The 16,480-nt window shown below is 37.0% G+C and overlaps 4 protein-coding genes across 4 annotated transcripts; 1 reads left to right on the top strand and 3 right to left on the bottom strand.

The window, feature by feature from the left end:
- The first annotated feature begins 448 nt into the window (after positions 1-448).
- LOC130419896 (transcobalamin-1-like) lies at positions 449-2,416 on the top strand. Its single transcript, XM_056746903.1, has 4 exons — positions 449-572; positions 1,452-1,593; positions 1,891-2,024; positions 2,271-2,416. The coding sequence occupies exons 1-4, from the start codon at positions 494-496 to the stop codon at positions 2,336-2,338; spliced, it is 423 nt and encodes a 140-aa protein (XP_056602881.1). The 5' UTR covers positions 449-493; the 3' UTR covers positions 2,339-2,416.
- A 127-nt stretch (positions 2,417-2,543) lies between these two features.
- Positions 2,544-4,158, bottom strand: si:ch211-117m20.4 (sushi, von Willebrand factor type A, EGF and pentraxin domain-containing protein 1). The gene is made up of 5 exons (XM_056744821.1): positions 4,041-4,158; positions 3,775-3,936; positions 3,441-3,608; positions 2,888-3,091; positions 2,544-2,792 (listed from the first exon to the last, which is right to left on the bottom strand). Exons 1-5 carry the CDS (start codon positions 4,156-4,158, stop codon positions 2,779-2,781), a joined length of 666 nt encoding a protein of 221 aa, XP_056600799.1. The 3' UTR covers positions 2,544-2,778.
- Positions 4,159-5,300: 1,142 nt separating this feature from the next.
- On the bottom strand, positions 5,301-9,629 carry hinfp (histone H4 transcription factor). Its single transcript, XM_056746026.1, has 10 exons — positions 9,550-9,629; positions 8,982-9,187; positions 8,666-8,895; positions 8,439-8,538; positions 8,107-8,259; positions 7,818-7,895; positions 7,485-7,605; positions 7,218-7,356; positions 6,829-6,953; positions 5,301-6,556 (listed from the first exon to the last, which is right to left on the bottom strand). The coding sequence occupies exons 2-10, from the start codon at positions 9,142-9,144 to the stop codon at positions 6,205-6,207; spliced, it is 1,461 nt and encodes a 486-aa protein (XP_056602004.1). The 5' UTR covers positions 9,145-9,187; positions 9,550-9,629; the 3' UTR covers positions 5,301-6,204.
- Positions 9,630-10,717: 1,088 nt separating this feature from the next.
- dpagt1 (dolichyl-phosphate (UDP-N-acetylglucosamine) N-acetylglucosaminephosphotransferase 1 (GlcNAc-1-P transferase)) lies at positions 10,718-14,237 on the bottom strand. Its single transcript, XM_056744859.1, has 9 exons — positions 13,358-14,237; positions 13,150-13,270; positions 12,797-13,010; positions 12,574-12,720; positions 12,253-12,337; positions 11,984-12,172; positions 11,784-11,871; positions 11,336-11,491; positions 10,718-11,198 (listed from the first exon to the last, which is right to left on the bottom strand). Exons 1-9 carry the CDS (start codon positions 13,516-13,518, stop codon positions 11,133-11,135), a joined length of 1,227 nt encoding a protein of 408 aa, XP_056600837.1. The 5' UTR covers positions 13,519-14,237; the 3' UTR covers positions 10,718-11,132.
- Between the last annotated feature and the right edge of the window lie 2,243 nt (positions 14,238-16,480).

Here is a 16,480-nt window from a genome sequence, read left to right as displayed (position 1 = left end):
TTTTTTCATACAAATTATAAGAATACTTGAAAGTCATTAGTTTTCCCTTTGCATATGTACAATTTTCTACATAGATTTCAACATCGCAACAATTTTTCATAAAAAAATCTATTGACCAGTGTGAGCAATGATGTAAAAGATAAATTATGTACTGCAGGTGGATACTTTACTGTACTGTTGGAGGCATTGAGAAGTGAGAAGCACGCAAGGGTAGGCTATGTCTAAGTTTATTGTCTGTTTATTATCAGACAAACTGGCTTATATATAGTCACAGATCCTTGAAAACTGGTATGAAGTGGTTTAGCCAAGGAACAGACCTTTTATTTCCCACCAGTTATCAGAAAGGACACATATACAGACAGCAAAATATGAAGGTTAAGTTAAACAAACAGTGCAGCATTTCAATCGTATGAGCCACGTAAGCATTAATTTGTTACATAAAGCACAGCTTTAGTGTGTAAGAGACACTCAGAAACGCTGAACATGCTGTAGAATGACTCTGAGAATGACTGGTCTTTTGTGCTTTGTAGCTTTTCTGCCTTTCCTTGCCCTGGGGCTGGAGACAAACCCAGGTGAGCGCACAACATATGTTTTCTTTGATAAAGCCATGAACGAGTTGCAGATAACATGTAAAGCACTACACTAAATTACTTAAGCTAAAAACATCTGCCAAACTTGTTTACAATATTTGTTAAAGATAATGTCTGAAAAAATAAATTTCTAACCAAGCAAATGTCTCTTGTTTTCTGGTACAAATATTTTTATAATTCTTTAGTTGACAGCAAAAATGTAGAAAACAAACTGGTAATAGCATATTTCTATAGAATTAACATTTATAATATTAATATTGTTATTTATATTAAATATAAATATTTACAAGATTCATATTTATATTTATTCTGCATTGTTGTTTTTTGATGTCACAAAGGGAACATATCGTATATTTGTCAAATCAAGATTTATTTATTTACTTGACAAAGAAAGTGATATTTAGCCTTCAATTTGATTTGATCTTTTTCTTAAATTCCTAATTTAAAGTGATAGTTTACCCAAAAATAAGAACTCTGACATCATTTACTCAACCTCTTGTCATTTCAAACCTTTATGACTTTCTTTCCTTAGCAGAACACAAAAAAATCGAACAGCTCTGGCCCTTAATCACTTTTATTGTATGAACACAAAACCAATGCAACTGAATGGGTACCAGTAAACAACATTCTTCAAAATATCTTCTTTTTTGTTCTGTGAAGAAGGAAGTCATACAGGTTTGAAATGACAAGAGGGTGAGTAAATGATTATGGAATTTTCATTTTTGGGTGAACAATATCAATATATTTAGATATTTGTACTAGAAAATAAGACAGAAATGCAAATTCAATTTTTGCAACTATAGCAATTTGACTCCATGCTCCAACTGAATCTTTTTTTCTCACTTTTTCTGTCCTGAGCAGTTGACTTTGAAACATATCCTGTTAAACTGACCATCTTCAATGAGCTCACAAATGAAAAGACCCCCTTCTCCAGCTCTGTGATAGAGGGAGGTGTGCTGTTTGGTGTTTTAAATAATCTACAAAAATCCAACAATGGATTCAGGTATTTCAATTTTTTTGTGTGTAATTTATATCTAGCAAAATGAATTCTGATCTCAAATAATTCTGTCTACTACCTATAATTAATGATGACGAATCAAGCTACTTACAATAATATGAAAATTACTAGTGTGAACATTAGGGGGAGACAAAACCAAGGGTATTTGTGTTATATCAAGTCTGTGTGTGGAAATTTAGATGTTGGCAGGTTTAGACAAGACTGACTCAAGACACATTTTGTCAGTCATGTTTTGATTTAGGATTTGTGCTGATTTGCTACTTTTGTTTTGTGATGCAATAGCTTCACCTATTCTATTCATGATGACTTTGGAATCTTTCTGGAGAGTGTAAACAGAGTGGCTGGGTCTAATGAGGATCAAACATACTGGGAGCTTCTGACTGAGAGTGAAGGGATCCTGATTCGACTGGACATTGGTAAGAGGTCCTTGATCTATAAAAATAATTATATAACGCATTCTATACATCCATAATCCCAGAATACTTTCAAATGTCATAGAGCTAGATGAAAAACATTGTATCTATTAATATTTAGTTTTCACTTTATTTTCATAACATACATTCTTATTTTAAAAAGTACTTAGAATAACAATTAGAACATACAGTACAAAAGTGTCAACATTATGACATGTATTCATTCAATTAATTTTCTTTTATTTGTAGGAGTTGGCTGCTACCAACCCAAGAAAGATGAGCATATTGTACTGAGGTTCACCACTTGGAAAAAATAGATCTATCAGACACACTCTCTGGTTAAAAAGGATACCCCCTTTAATTCAGATTAAAATATAAAGAAATATATTGATTAAGTCTTTTCCTTGTCGTTGTTCAGGAACGTAAAAGCGTTGAAAAACATACCTGTTAACAATGTTACAAACTAATTATATGCAAACACATAGTATAGTGAGTACTGTCATATTCAAGGCTCTCACAGTTCACTCCTCATCTACAGGAGTTTAGTCAAGGACCGTAACAAGATTAAAGACTTAACACTGTAACACTGAACTAAACACAGATCAGGGGAGAACTGCAATGTTTTATAATACCCGCATTTTGTAATGTCGTCATCTTCAGTGTGAGTTCCGTCAAGTGTCATTCAGTTAAGAAACGTCCTGAAGTCCATTCCATAACATCCATAATTATCTCATATAACCAATGGATTCATTGTCTTCTATCCTGCAGAAGCTAAAAAATAAACAAACATTTGACAGTTTTTTTCTGTAAATTGTTTCATTTGAGACATTGTTTGTGTAACTGGTGTAGCGGTTTAGTTCACCTACCACAGGGAATGAAGCAGTCACAGTCGCAGTTGTTACATCGTGAGAACCAGCCCTTCCAGCCCGGTTCTTTAGTCCTGCAGTTTTCAATCAGACTGCAATGATGGTTGAGAGGGACGGCATAGCTCTTAACATCTGGACAGGTGGATGTACACGTTCCGTCGATGTCCCTCTCATTGATCTCTACCCGCCCAAGATGACACACTCCTAATGTGCACACATGAGAAAGAACAACAGACACGCATAATGATGACTTTGATTAAACAGAATAGACATATACCTATTAAATATATACAGTATATACAGTAAAAAAACTAGAGCAGAACTAGAAAGTGTAAATAATAACAGTCTGTAAGGCTTTGCAGATTTTTGTGTTTATTAATATTTATTCTATTCCATAATTAACTATATAATATTATTTATAACACATTTCTTAGAGATTAATATTACAATAGATATTAGAAGACATTTTTCACCTTTTACACTAACAGCTCAGCCAAAAACTGAGACCTAGGACAGATTAAGTCAGCTAAAATCCAACCAATCCATGACTTACGTAGACAGGATGGTTTGGGTGTCCATTTTCCATTGGACTGACAGGCTCCAGCTGGATCCCCCACCAACACGAACCCCGGTCTGCAATCATAACGCACCACAGAGCCCACCCACCAATCACTGCCAGACACCATCCCATTAAAATCTACATCAGGATTCCCACAATTCACTAGAGCAAAGACAACAACAGAGAAATGAAATGCACAAAACATTACATAGAACGGTTGACACAGTAAGAATCACAATTGGTGTGGCCTTGTGAAAAGGCTGTTGTTCCATAAAACTGTTAAACACATCCTTGCACGTGTCAACCTAGTGATAATCATAAGTTATACCTCTACAGAGGGATTTGTATCCCATCCAGCAGCAGTCTGAATCCCCACAGTTATCTCTCTTCAACTCCCTGTGTCGACCCCTGCACCCTCCGAAACAAAGCGGGGCTGTCCCAGACCAGTAAGTGTCTCGAATTTCATCTTCCTGTTCCACTTCTAACAGACCTAAAGCACATATTTATCGCCATCGAAGAACATTTTAAAGCACATTTTTTAACAGAGTGCGTTTTAAATGCATACAACTTACAGAATTTGAATGATTTTCTTACCACTGCCTTGATAATCTTCATTAGCTGTTGCTTCAGTCAGTGTAGTTATAGGCAATTGAGCAAACACGCTATGCAAGAAGCTTAGAAGCATTAGCAGCAGAGCAGCTTCTGGATTCATGTTGTTTTAATATCTTCTCAAATTCTGTTAAGTCTATGCATCATCAGGTCTTCTCATTTTCAAGTGACCAAAAAAACAATACGTTAGTACAGTATAGTATTTATTCAATGTCTTAACAAAATTGGTTTTGAACCTGTTGTCCTGTAGAGAGAGAGAGAGATAACATATTACAATGACATGTAATAATACGCTTTTATAGGACGCTCCCACAAACACTGAACTGGGCAATGGTAACTCTTAAGTTTGTCTGTCTTGGCTTTAAATATATTATTAAATATTTAACATTTTCCAATTTTTGTGTTGTTATAAACCTGTTATTGTCAACACTGTCAAAGTAAAATGAGTAAAAAAATTCTTCAAAAAAAAAAAATTCTTCAAAAAGATTGCAACAAATGCCATATTTAACTTGTTAGAGAACTACAAAATATTTACTAATACTAAAACCTAATAATAACTACATTTCGACGTAAATCTATTTAAAAATAAAACATTAATATTAATATTGTGGCTGATCATTTTTAGAAAAAAAAGTTGCACTTACTTTATCAAACATGCTGTCATGGTATCCATATACAGAGCGGAGTGTCAAAAGCAGAAACTTGCAGTGTTCAGTAAAGAACCGAACCCTTAATCTTGTTAACCACCTAGCATAAGATTAGAGATGAGAGTTAACTGTAAGAGCACTGAATTTACTGGACAAGTAATGTACACAGTTTGTTTGAATCTAATTATTAGTTTGTCATAATAGTTGAAAAAACGTTATTCTGCTGCAGGTACCTCAATAATAAAAACACCTTTGTTATATTTTTTTCAAACAAAAAAAATATTTTTGTCTACAGGTGTTATTGTCGTCCAGTTTATTTAAACTCCTTTTAAATAAACTGGACGACAATAACACCTGTAGACAAAAATAATTGTTAATTTAAAAAAACTAGCTTGACAAGAAGGCTTACAAATTACATGTTGTTGCTGACATGTAGTTAAAATTTCCATAGCGTTTTTTTTCGCCATATACAACCTGTGAAACAGAATGGTTCTTTATGTAACCATTCAGACAAAAAAAGGTTATTCTATGGCGTCGTGAAGAACCTTTATTTTAAGAGTGTAAATGGAAGACAATTAAAAAATGAGAAACCAATTAATACTTTTGAAAACTTTTAATTTAATTTAATAGAAAGGCTGCGGGAAAGCAAGTTATCAACAGAAGGAAACTTTCAATAAAACATATTCTATATGCAGTTCGCAGGTACCCATAAACTGACCCCAATAGAAATTTTGACAAATAAATAACACGCGTATTTGTTGATCTTAAATTTCAGGGGCACTTTTTAAACAGAAGCAAACAGCCAAATTGTATAAGACTATACACTGTAAAAAGAATTTAGGAGAGACAAATGATTCTCCCTTCACATTAAGACTAAACCTGTAGTCTAAAAAACAAGTTAAATTGTTCAGTAGGATTAAACTTCTCTACTCTTCCTTTCTCTCTCATAGTCAAGTTTCGAGAAATATTTTGTTAATCCTCATTTCTATCTTCTAACTTCAAAAGACCATCATTCTTCTATAAAACACAAAATGATCTCGGACAAATGTCTCTGGAAGTGTTTTTCATAAAACAAAGAAATTAATGGGATTAATGCTCCATATGTTGTGAAGCCAATAACTTTATGTACGATACAAAACTGATATTTAAGATGTTAATGGATAATAATGCCCTGCTTAAGGAGAAAACACGAGAGCTGTCATCTCTAAAGAAACCGCGCTCCTTTAACGCTGTACTTTTAAATGGATCTTTTTAACCTTTTGAAACTTGGCAGTATAAATTACCACATAACTCCATTGTTTAAAAAAAAATAACACGCTGCTCAACATCATGAACAACAACATTGTGTCAGTTCAGCTCCTAAAGTACATGCTGTTTTGACTTTTGGTTCCCTGTTAGTCTCCTAAAACAACACATGAAACCACAAATGTTAATAGGCACGTTCCAACTCCTTTTAAATGATGAAAAATCAGTCTTGGGAAGCTCAGTAAGCAGAGGCGCAGTTAGACCACCTGCATGCCCAGCTGTTGTGCAGTGTCCTGTAGCTGTAGCATCACGGACTCCTCGCTTATAGATTCGGTCTCTGTGGACGTACCGGCTGTCATTAACAGAAACACACTTTCTCTGTTTTCTTGTGTCCTACAGTCTTCTGCTGCCTCCTTCCTCATTCCAGTCTCTGTAACTCCACCCACGGTGCCAAGAGCTCCCAACTCCATTTCTTCACCGGGCTGGATGTTCTGCGGGTTGGATTCACTGCTGTCCCCCTGTCTCTCTCGCATCAGCTGTTCTGTAAGCTCCACGCTCTCATAGCGGATCAGCTGCAGACGCATGAACCCATCTTCATGCTCTTTATATCTGAAATGACCACCAGAAACAGCTTTTTTTAATTTGTATCTATTTTTTAATTAAATAACTTCATTTTCGTTCTTGATTTATTTTTGTTTGTCTCTGCTAAAGCTATGTGTCGGACTTTGAATTAGAATTTTGTCTAAAACTATGCATCTGAAGTGTTAACTCAAATCTGATTGTTTGGTTTGGTCGGATAGGCTAACCTGACAAAATTGATAGGACCAAACATTTGAAAAACCAAATTAAGCTATATGAAACTAGAACAATTTATTTTATACCTGAATCTGGGGTGTCCTGATGGCCATTTAAACTGATGTTTCTTGCGTAGGTGGGCTGTGAGATTGTTCCCACGTGTGAAGCACTGCTCACACACGTGGCACTTATAGCGAGGGGTGTAATCTCCCTAAACACAGATCAAAACCTTTACATTCTCATTCTTTCAACTCTAAAACAACACATGAATTAAATTAGATATTTAAATCTAAATAGACAAACATTATTTGCTCAAAAAATCATTAAAATGGTTATAAATATATATTATTACATAAATTTGACCTCTGTATGTTCAAAGTGATTTTATACTCAGTCAGACTGTCTGATTTTTACATGTTTATGTTTTTTTGGCTGATTGGGTGTTGATTTTGCTGGTGTCTTCTGATTGGATCACCTCGTGAACACGTTTGTAGTGATTCTTGATTGAGTAAAGGGAGCGGGTGGAGTAGCCGCAGTCAGCAAAGTCACATCGATACCCTGGCTCACTGCTGTGAGTGTCTAAATGCTTCCGCAGGTCTATAAGGTTTTTACAGCTGAGAACCGCACAGACAAATTAGCTTCCACTTTCTAAACATTAACATCTTCAATTAATACAATAGATATGACAATCCAACAAGGATCCATTTCACAGTCAATGATAACCTGACCCGAGGGCCCTCACCTGTACTCGCAGTAGTCACAGCTGTAGGGCTTCTCGTTGGAATGACGAAACTTTATGTGGTTTCTCAGTGATGATGGTGAGGGACAGGTCATGTCACAATGTGGACATTTATAATGGTTGACTGTCATCAGAGAACAGATAGGAACATTACTAGAACAACCAGGTTACTTTATCATCGTCTTTAATCTTTAAACCTGCTGGTCTGTATGTGCAGTATGCACATACATCTGAATTGTTAGTAATACTGCAGTAAATGCAGTATTACTAACAATGTAAACATGAGCAGAACCTGATCAATACAGAACATAAGGCGTGTATACAAAAGACACATACCATGGTTTCTCATATGGTCTCTCAGGAGCCTCTCGGTGGCAAAGCGTTTAGAACAGTGAGAACATTGAAATCTTTGACCTATCAAACAAACACATGTAACAAACACGTAAGGCAAAATTATTTAAACAAATTAATTGACATAAACGAGTAAACAAGGAATAAGATGAGAACAGAGAATAAATACATTTAAAGTTTTAAAGATGTTAGGATAGGGCCACGTTAATGCTGATTCTTTTGCATATGTTATTCCCCTCCCTGCAACATGTCCAATCATAGAGCTTGAACCCACCTTCTATGGAGGTCTGCCGTCGTATGTGGTCAAAGAACTTTGTGTTGTTGGCAAACATTCCTCCACAGGTCGGACATGCCACAAGTTTTTCCTGCGTGTGACTACGCATGTGCTCACGCAACTTAAACCTGCCCTTGAAGGAGGCCTCACATTCTAGTCAAAAGAAAAGTGAAATGGAAACCAATCAGGAACAATTCTCTAAAATGGAAATATGTGCAAGGCTCACCACTAAAATGACTGAGGATAAGACCACAGGCATTCATTCGAAGTTTGTCTTCATCTCACAAACACATCATATTTGCTTGATACACAATGTTTAAGGCACTACTTACCTTTCCAGCCACAAAACAAAACGCTTTCTTCATTAGGCTCCAGACAATGGGCATGCATCTCCACATGTCTGTAGAACCACTCTGGATTATCCATAGACATCTGGACACAAACACATTTATTGGTCACTTACACTTCCGATTTGGAACTTCATTTTATCTAACTACAGACAAATATAGCTCTGATGAACAGAATACATATAGGCATCTGAATTGGATTGTCTCCTTACCTCACAGTGTTCCCAAAGACATAAGAAGTTCTCCTGGACCTCAGGCACAATGTTGCGGTTATGAATACCGACAGAGCAGGAACCCATGTCATTGTGACCCTTGAGTATAGAAAGTCCCCACTGCTTTAACTTTATGTGGTAGCAATGAAAGAACATGTGTCTGAGAAGCTCCCCATCCCCATCCACCGAGCAAAAGCCACAGTCTCGCCACAGACAGTTATGCTCTTCTTCTGTAAATATAAAATGTAGCACCATTTTGCATCATTAATTGTTGATCAAATAAATGTCTTAAGACACTTTCATTCCATGGACCCACCTAATAAATCAGTCTCAGACTCCACTACACTTGTATAATGTTTCTCTACGTGCTCGCAGAACTCTTGCATCCTGCCAAACGTTTCTTGACACACGCCCCACTCGCACATCAACTCGAGCTGCAGCTCCTCTCTGCGCGGGGCGCGCTTGCCCGAGGAGGGCATCGTGCAGGACTGAAAGTTAAACAATGTTTGGTCCTTCGTCTCTCTGAAACACAGGAACACTACAGTTAATTGAGAACCATGTTAGCCGTCTGTTCATATCTGTCAAATTATGCTTCCGTCCGCAAATGACAACAACAGGGCTCAATGAATAAACAAAGTTATAATAGTTAACTTCAAAACATGCAAACTTCTTAACTACAAAAATTATACAGCTGGTAACTTTAAAGCGGAAGTTGTTGACCTAGCATGAGAGGTTAGCAGAACAAAAAAGATTTGGAACAAATTTGCCTCCATTTTGTGGACTGTTCTTCTTTACTTGAATCGGGTAAGCAAAGTTGAAGAATAGTTCACTCAAGATTTTAAGACGGAATGAATTAAGTCTTAAAGGTTTTATAAATAACTCACCTTTTGCGAGTACTCGAAACATTTCCTCGTTTCGCCAAGAAATAACTAAACCAATCAGAATTCGCCTTTGCGCCGTCTGTTTCAAACCTCAGCCAATCAAATTACACTCACGAGGTACGTCAAAAATATCATTCCGTAAGACTTTAGGACCTTTTCTCGTGTTCCGGCAGCACAAGTGTCTCTCTCAACATTTATTTTAATACGATAAAGAAATACATGTGTTTTTTGGTCATTCACAAATTTTATGTTAGTAATGACATAATTAATTTGTTTTACCCATGGTATTGTTAGATCATGGGTTCATTTTCGAGTCAACTTCGCAACATGTCACAAACATAACACTCACAATGTGCAGTGCAGTCAAATTTAAATAAAATATTTTAATTAAAAATATTGTTGTTAATGACGTTCCATGTCGGAAGAGGGTGGCTTGCTCACTTCAGGTTGGTGGAGAGTTCCTGCCTCAAGTGGAGGAGTTAAAGTATCTGGGGGTATTGTTCACGAGTGAGGGAAGGATGGAACGGGAGATTGACAGACGGATCGGTGCAGCTTCTGCAGTAATGCGGTCGCTGTACCAGTCTGTCATGGTGAAGAAGGAGCTGAGCCGCAAGGCGAAGCTCTCGATTTACAGGTCAATCTACGTTCCTACTCTCACCTATGGTCATGAGCTGTGGGTCATGACCGAAAGGACAAGATCCCGGATACAGGGGGCCGAAATGAGCTTTCTCCGCAGGGTATCTCCGCAGAGATAGGGTGAGAAGCTCGGTCACTCGGGAGGAGCTCAGAGTAGATCCGCTGCTCCTCCACATCGAGAGGGGCCAGCTGAGGTGGCTCGGGCATCTTTTCCGGATGCCCCCTGGACGCCTTTTCGGGAAGGTGTTCCGGGCATATCCCACCGGGAGGAGACCCCGTGGAAGACCTAGGACACGCTGGAGGGACTATGTCTCCCGGCTGGCCTGGGAACGCCTCGGTGTCCCCCCGGAAGAGCTGGAGGAAGTGTCTAGGGAGAGGGAAGTCTGGGCATCCCTGCTTAGACTGCTGCCCCCGCAACCCAGCCCGGATAAGCGGTAGAAAATGGATGGATGGATGTTGTTAATGAAGTGTGTTTTCATTTCAGGTCTGAATGCAGAATACTTAAACAAATAAAATATTTCTGCCCCAAAACTAGTGTGGTCCATAGTCACATTGATTTATTCAAATGAATTGAAGAAAATTATTAGACAGAAAAATAAATGTGAAAATCAACTAATCTCTGAGCCTCCTCAAAAAAATACATCCTAATTTCTACATCCCTGCATCACCAATATTCCCATTCCAAAACAGAATGTGCTTTTCGGTTCACACTGTTCTTTATAAGTAGTCAGAGACATGTCGTCCATAATGTTCTGATGTTCAAATCCCAATGAGAATAATTTGTTGTCTGTCAAATTTCCAGATGTATAGACAACAGTAATGAGCTGCACTGTAGAAAGATCCCATAGTTTATAGAGAACAGACAGTTATTCAGTGGAATATGGTTTCCATAAAATGAAAGCAGCAGGTTGTCAAGTCTCTCAGGGTTTTAAACATCGAGCTTGAGGGCTCTAGATGTCATAGAAAAGACGCACAAGGTGATACCGGATTCCAAATGCCACAGCACTTCCCAAGACCTGTGAACGCAATAAAAAAATGTCATCCCATCTAAACAACAGTTATGCCATATAAATCACTGAAGATAATAATCTCATGAAGCTTGCCTGTACATAAGTAAAGGATAGGATTTGAGAAATTTAGAATGTACACATACCTGTATAAACAACATGACTGCAGTCAGTGTTCTCTCGTGTGTAGGTCCAAGTATTTTCAGTACCAGGTTGATAAGGGTCATGTTGTTACACTCAATAAACTCATCATCTCCCTCCGGTCCCCTATGCACATCCAGAAGCCATAACATTTCTGCCACCTGCAGGATAGATTAGAAAGTGCCATTCAAACCAAATTCTACACAGGGTGACCGTCTGCCAAGTAGAATATGTTCTTCTTGGATAAACACTGATTCGAGTTCTAATATTAAGCATACTGTCAAAATATTCTACAATATCTTAACTGGACTACTTTAATACCAGCCATGAAAAATAATAAATGTTATACAATGAGGAATTACCGCTAGGATAAAAAAACTCTAAGTATTCAGAATGCATGAAATAATAATTGGCTTCACAAACTAGGATAATGATAATGAGGTGTGATTTTACCTTCAGAATAAGTTGTCCTAATTTGCCGAGGTCTTTCTGTTTGAACTTGGAATAACTCATGCCAAGTTTTCCAGTGTCTGACTGTAGCCTGCAATAATGTTTTAGAGGTGAGGGTTCAAGCAAGTCAGTTTCACTGTATTGACGCAATTTCCCTTCATATATAAATCTTTGCTTTTTTTAATTTTACTGTAATAACCCACCTTGGCAGACGATGTCTGGGGCAGGGAATAATGTGAAACAGCTGAGGCAGAGAGTAAATAAAGTTAATGACTTGGGGGATGAAGAACAGCAGCATGGTCTTGCTGAAGTGACCGAGGATTCCAACCACTGCGAACGTCATTCCTGCAAAATAACAGAATGTGTCTCCCACAAACACAGAGGAAGGGTACCTGTACAGCAGAATAAAAAAATATTTAAGCATACGTCGTACGCTAACAATAACTATAACTTAAAAATAGTTTTAACAAACCAGTTGTGGTAGAACAAGGCTAACGTGGTGAAAAAGAATGGAATCATGAAGTACAAAGAGAAAACGTGGTCATCTCTGTAGTCTCCTGACAGAGGATAAAAAGACAAAAGAGGTGTTAAGACCTCAAGCCAATGTTACGGACTTATATAAACAAAGCAATATTAGTAACGTAAATTTCCTTAATTGATCATTTCTATAAATTACTTTATTAACTTACTTTACCTTCTAGAAACATGAGTTTTGAATTATGGATCTAGGTTAAAAAAAAAAAAAAGTGTCACATAGGACGTGGACAAGACAGCAAATGGGCCAACATCTTACCATTGAGCTCCAGCAAATTAAAGACGATGATGGACCCAGATATAAAGAGAGCCTGTCCTGACTCAATGCCATTGATACCAGCCAAAATGTTGATAGCATTTGTGCAGAACACAGCCAACATTCCCATATAAACATAATACAAAATGCCTGAAACACAATACAAAAAAAAGTGCTTAGAATATTTTGAAAATATTATACCATGATGTCTGATGGTTAAACTCACCCAAGTCGAGATGCATCCCTAGCAGCACCCGGAAAGGTTTGGGAACGACGATTAGGGTGTTACCAAAGTTAGTAAAGTAGACCATAAGGAGAGGAAGAGAAGCCATAGTGGGCAGCAGAAGCTTGTGTCTCCATCGTAGGTTCAGAACATCATCAGCAAAGCCCAAGAAAATCATACAGCAGATGGCCAACAATGCACCAATGAGCTGCACAAACTTCATGACAGTATCATAGTTGAGAGATAAAAAGGAAAAGAAAGATGTGAATTGAAAAAGTACTGCAGCGTACACATACATACCAAACAGTGATGGTTTATTGTTTACGTCGAACCATAGTTGAAGATTTAGCTCTTACCTCATTGTGAGGGAACCGTTGACATGGCTCTCCCATAAAGCACTGGAGGAAGGGCACAGGGATGAAGAGGAAAAGGATGATGAGGAAGACTGTGCCACTGATAACGCCTTGTGACTCAGGCCTAGTTAAAAAACGCAGATATTTTCAGATATCAAACTACAATGCATACTTTAATTGCACAATGTGTTTAAATAAATGAAACACTCACACTTGATTTTTGGTGGTTTTATTTAAGTCCATTCCAAACAGTCTTGCAGATATAAAATGTTCCTTAAAAGCTGGAATAAGTTTAAGTGTTGCAATGCACCCCATTGCAGACATCAAACAGTTGATGATAATAGGAATGACAGGAACAGGAGACATTTTCATGGACTAACACGATCTATATAGTATATTAAAGAACTTTTATATTATGTCGCTCTATAATCTGCCAATGCATCAAATTCTTGTTGAAAAGAGCATTTGCTGTCACCAGCATTCATAACTTTAAAGTTGTATACCCATAGTTTAACTAGAATTGACTAAACAAAATTCACTTAGTGTCTATACAAATACAGCTGTAGACGCAACTGTAGTCATGACCTTATAAAAACGCTAGTATGAATTACATATGACTTTTTTATTTTCGAATGTACCGAACAATTGTCATTTAAGAGCACTAAATCAACGAACGGCAGTCCTTTGGGTTTATAGTGACAACAAGATCTCCATTAAATCAGACAAATAACAACCTAGAACAGGAACATCTTCCAAATAACTACGAAGCCAGATTAATAGCACTTATCTGCAAGATGTAGGCCTGGACATCTAAACGTTATAGATATGTCAGTGAATACTGTAGGTTTGGCTCATCACAAACTCCACGTCTACTTCCGTCAACATAATCCGTCCGCCGACTAGTAATATCAACACGGCTGTTTTATTATTCATTTTAGAAGATGTTGACACTAATATCTTGAAAGCGCCAAATACAACCAAAGCAACCAAATACAGTGCTATGATAGTAATGATGTGTTTTTTAAGTGTGTGTCAATAAATATATTTATGGTTGTCTTGGTTTGAATCGAACTATTTTAGGCGTAACACAACCGGAAACATATGAAAGAAGAGTATGTTAAAAGTCCCGTTTCTATTTGTAGTAATATTATCATTTGAATTATTTCATTTAGTACTTAATTATTCGATATTTTTTTATATGAGCATTCATACTTAGAAGACTTAATTATATCTGTAATGTTGCAACACACCAGTCTGGACATCCTTTTGAGCATTATATTATTTAGCTGAAGTGATTAACTATTGAACAACGGCAAGTTTTCAACAGGCACATGGTTCAAACAAGCACTGGTCATGCGATATTTCATTTATTTACAAAGTGTTCTCGCTTATTTTACGATGTTTTGATTTTAAGATCATTATAAATGCTGTAAGATTATGCTCGCATGTACAAACTCTATTGTTTATGACATAATGCAAATCAGCAGGTGCGCGCGTAGAGGCGCTTGCAATTTGTGCACGAGCAATACTTGGAACCATAGTAACTATATAGTAGGCGAAAATGAACATGAGTAGTGAATAGTAGTATGTCCGAAACCTCAGTATGCAAAAAATTTTATGCCGGAAATACCTGGATATTCTACCACTTCAGCAGAGATTCGTGGGTGTGGATCGGATGGACATTAATCCATCTCATGATGCCACGGGAGCTGAGCAACAGTCACATTTCAAAATGGACACACTTATCAAGTGCAAACAAATAACGTTAATTAATGTGTTGTTGCTAATTATGAGATAAAAAATGTTTTACAAAATACATAATTCACCAATTTTCACCAATAAAACATGTAACACTACACCGCTTCATGGATCATGTTCTGGATGTGAATCACGAGCCTTTTTGCTCGGGTCTTGCGGGATGATGCGGAAAGCTTTCCAGTGTATGTTATACTACTCTTTAAGGTTATATCTAATCTATGTTTGGCTAACATGTGTTTTTCTTTTTTTGGGGGGGTACAGCTGCTTTGATATAATATAAGCAAAGCACTATAAAAAAATAAATCTGACTTTCCTTGACTATAGACAGTACATATAATTTTGTAGTAAAATATATTGTTGGATATTTTATTGGTGAAAACTCCAGAGTTATGTATTTTGTAAAACTGCTTTTTATCTCATAATAAGAAACACCACATTAATTAATGTTATATGTTTGCACTTGCCAAGTGTGTCCCATCGGGTTAGAAATACTTAATGCTCACTTGGGATCTTCATGCCCACTTGAAGGGCCAAAAACAGGAAATACGTCCTGAAAGTAGTCAAGTGCAAAGACTGCAAGTGGGGGTACAAAGGTGGCACTCGGGAACTTTATTTACTTATTTATATTATTTCTTTATTTTTTTTTGTTTAGCCAGCTATTCACGAATAAAAACGTTTATACAGAAGAATAGTGTATACAAATAATAAATATACATTAAGCAGTTGCATTTACGTCATGACAAATGACTGCATTACAAGCATATAGTGGTGTGAAAAAGTATTTGCCCCCTTCCGGATTTTTTGTTTGTTTTGCATATTTGTTATGCTTAAATTATTTAGATCATCAAACAAATTATTACTCAAAGAAAACCAAAGTAAATACAACATGCAGTTTTTAAACGATGATTTTCTTTATTAAGGGAAAAACAATCCAAACATTTCTGACCCTATGTGAAAAAGTAATTGTAATTAAAATCATGAATTAACTGTGATAAATTGAAATACTGAGTTAAACTTCACCAGCCACGCTCAAGCCTTATTACTGCCAGACCTGTCACTGATCACTTAAGTAGAACAAACTGAAGTAGTCTAAAAGATCTCAAATAGCCGCAATTTAAAGAACTTCAAGAACAGATGAGAAACAAAGTAATTGAAATGTATCAGTCTAGAAAGGGTTACAAAGCCATTTCAAAAGAACACAAAGGCTTGTTCCACATTTGCTAAAAAAAACATCTTGATGATCGCCAAAACTTGATGAGACAAAGGTTGAACTTTTTGGATGGTGTGCGTCCCGTTACCTCTGGTTTAAATTGTCAAATTTGGTCTGAACACACAGGTCGATGTACAAATCACCAAAACAAAGACACAACTTACCCAATTTTTTACTTTCGTCAGCGCTCGGCTCATGTCCGTCCTGTGCACTGTGCACCTTACTGCTGATTGGCTACAAGGTTGTTTCGGTTCTAGGCCCGACACAGTTGTCTAAAGCGTAATTCGGAAAATCGGTTACCCCACCTTTAAGTCCACGAGACCGCAAGTCTCTCTCGAAAGGCTTCGCTTTCTTACCCTTTCCACA

This window comes from Triplophysa dalaica, chromosome 4 (assembly GCF_015846415.1).
Source record: "Triplophysa dalaica isolate WHDGS20190420 chromosome 4, ASM1584641v1, whole genome shotgun sequence".
Taxonomy (NCBI): Eukaryota; Metazoa; Chordata; class Actinopteri; order Cypriniformes; family Nemacheilidae; genus Triplophysa; species Triplophysa dalaica.
Note: the sequence above shows the minus strand (reverse complement) of the source record. Positions and strands in the feature narration are given on the sequence as shown.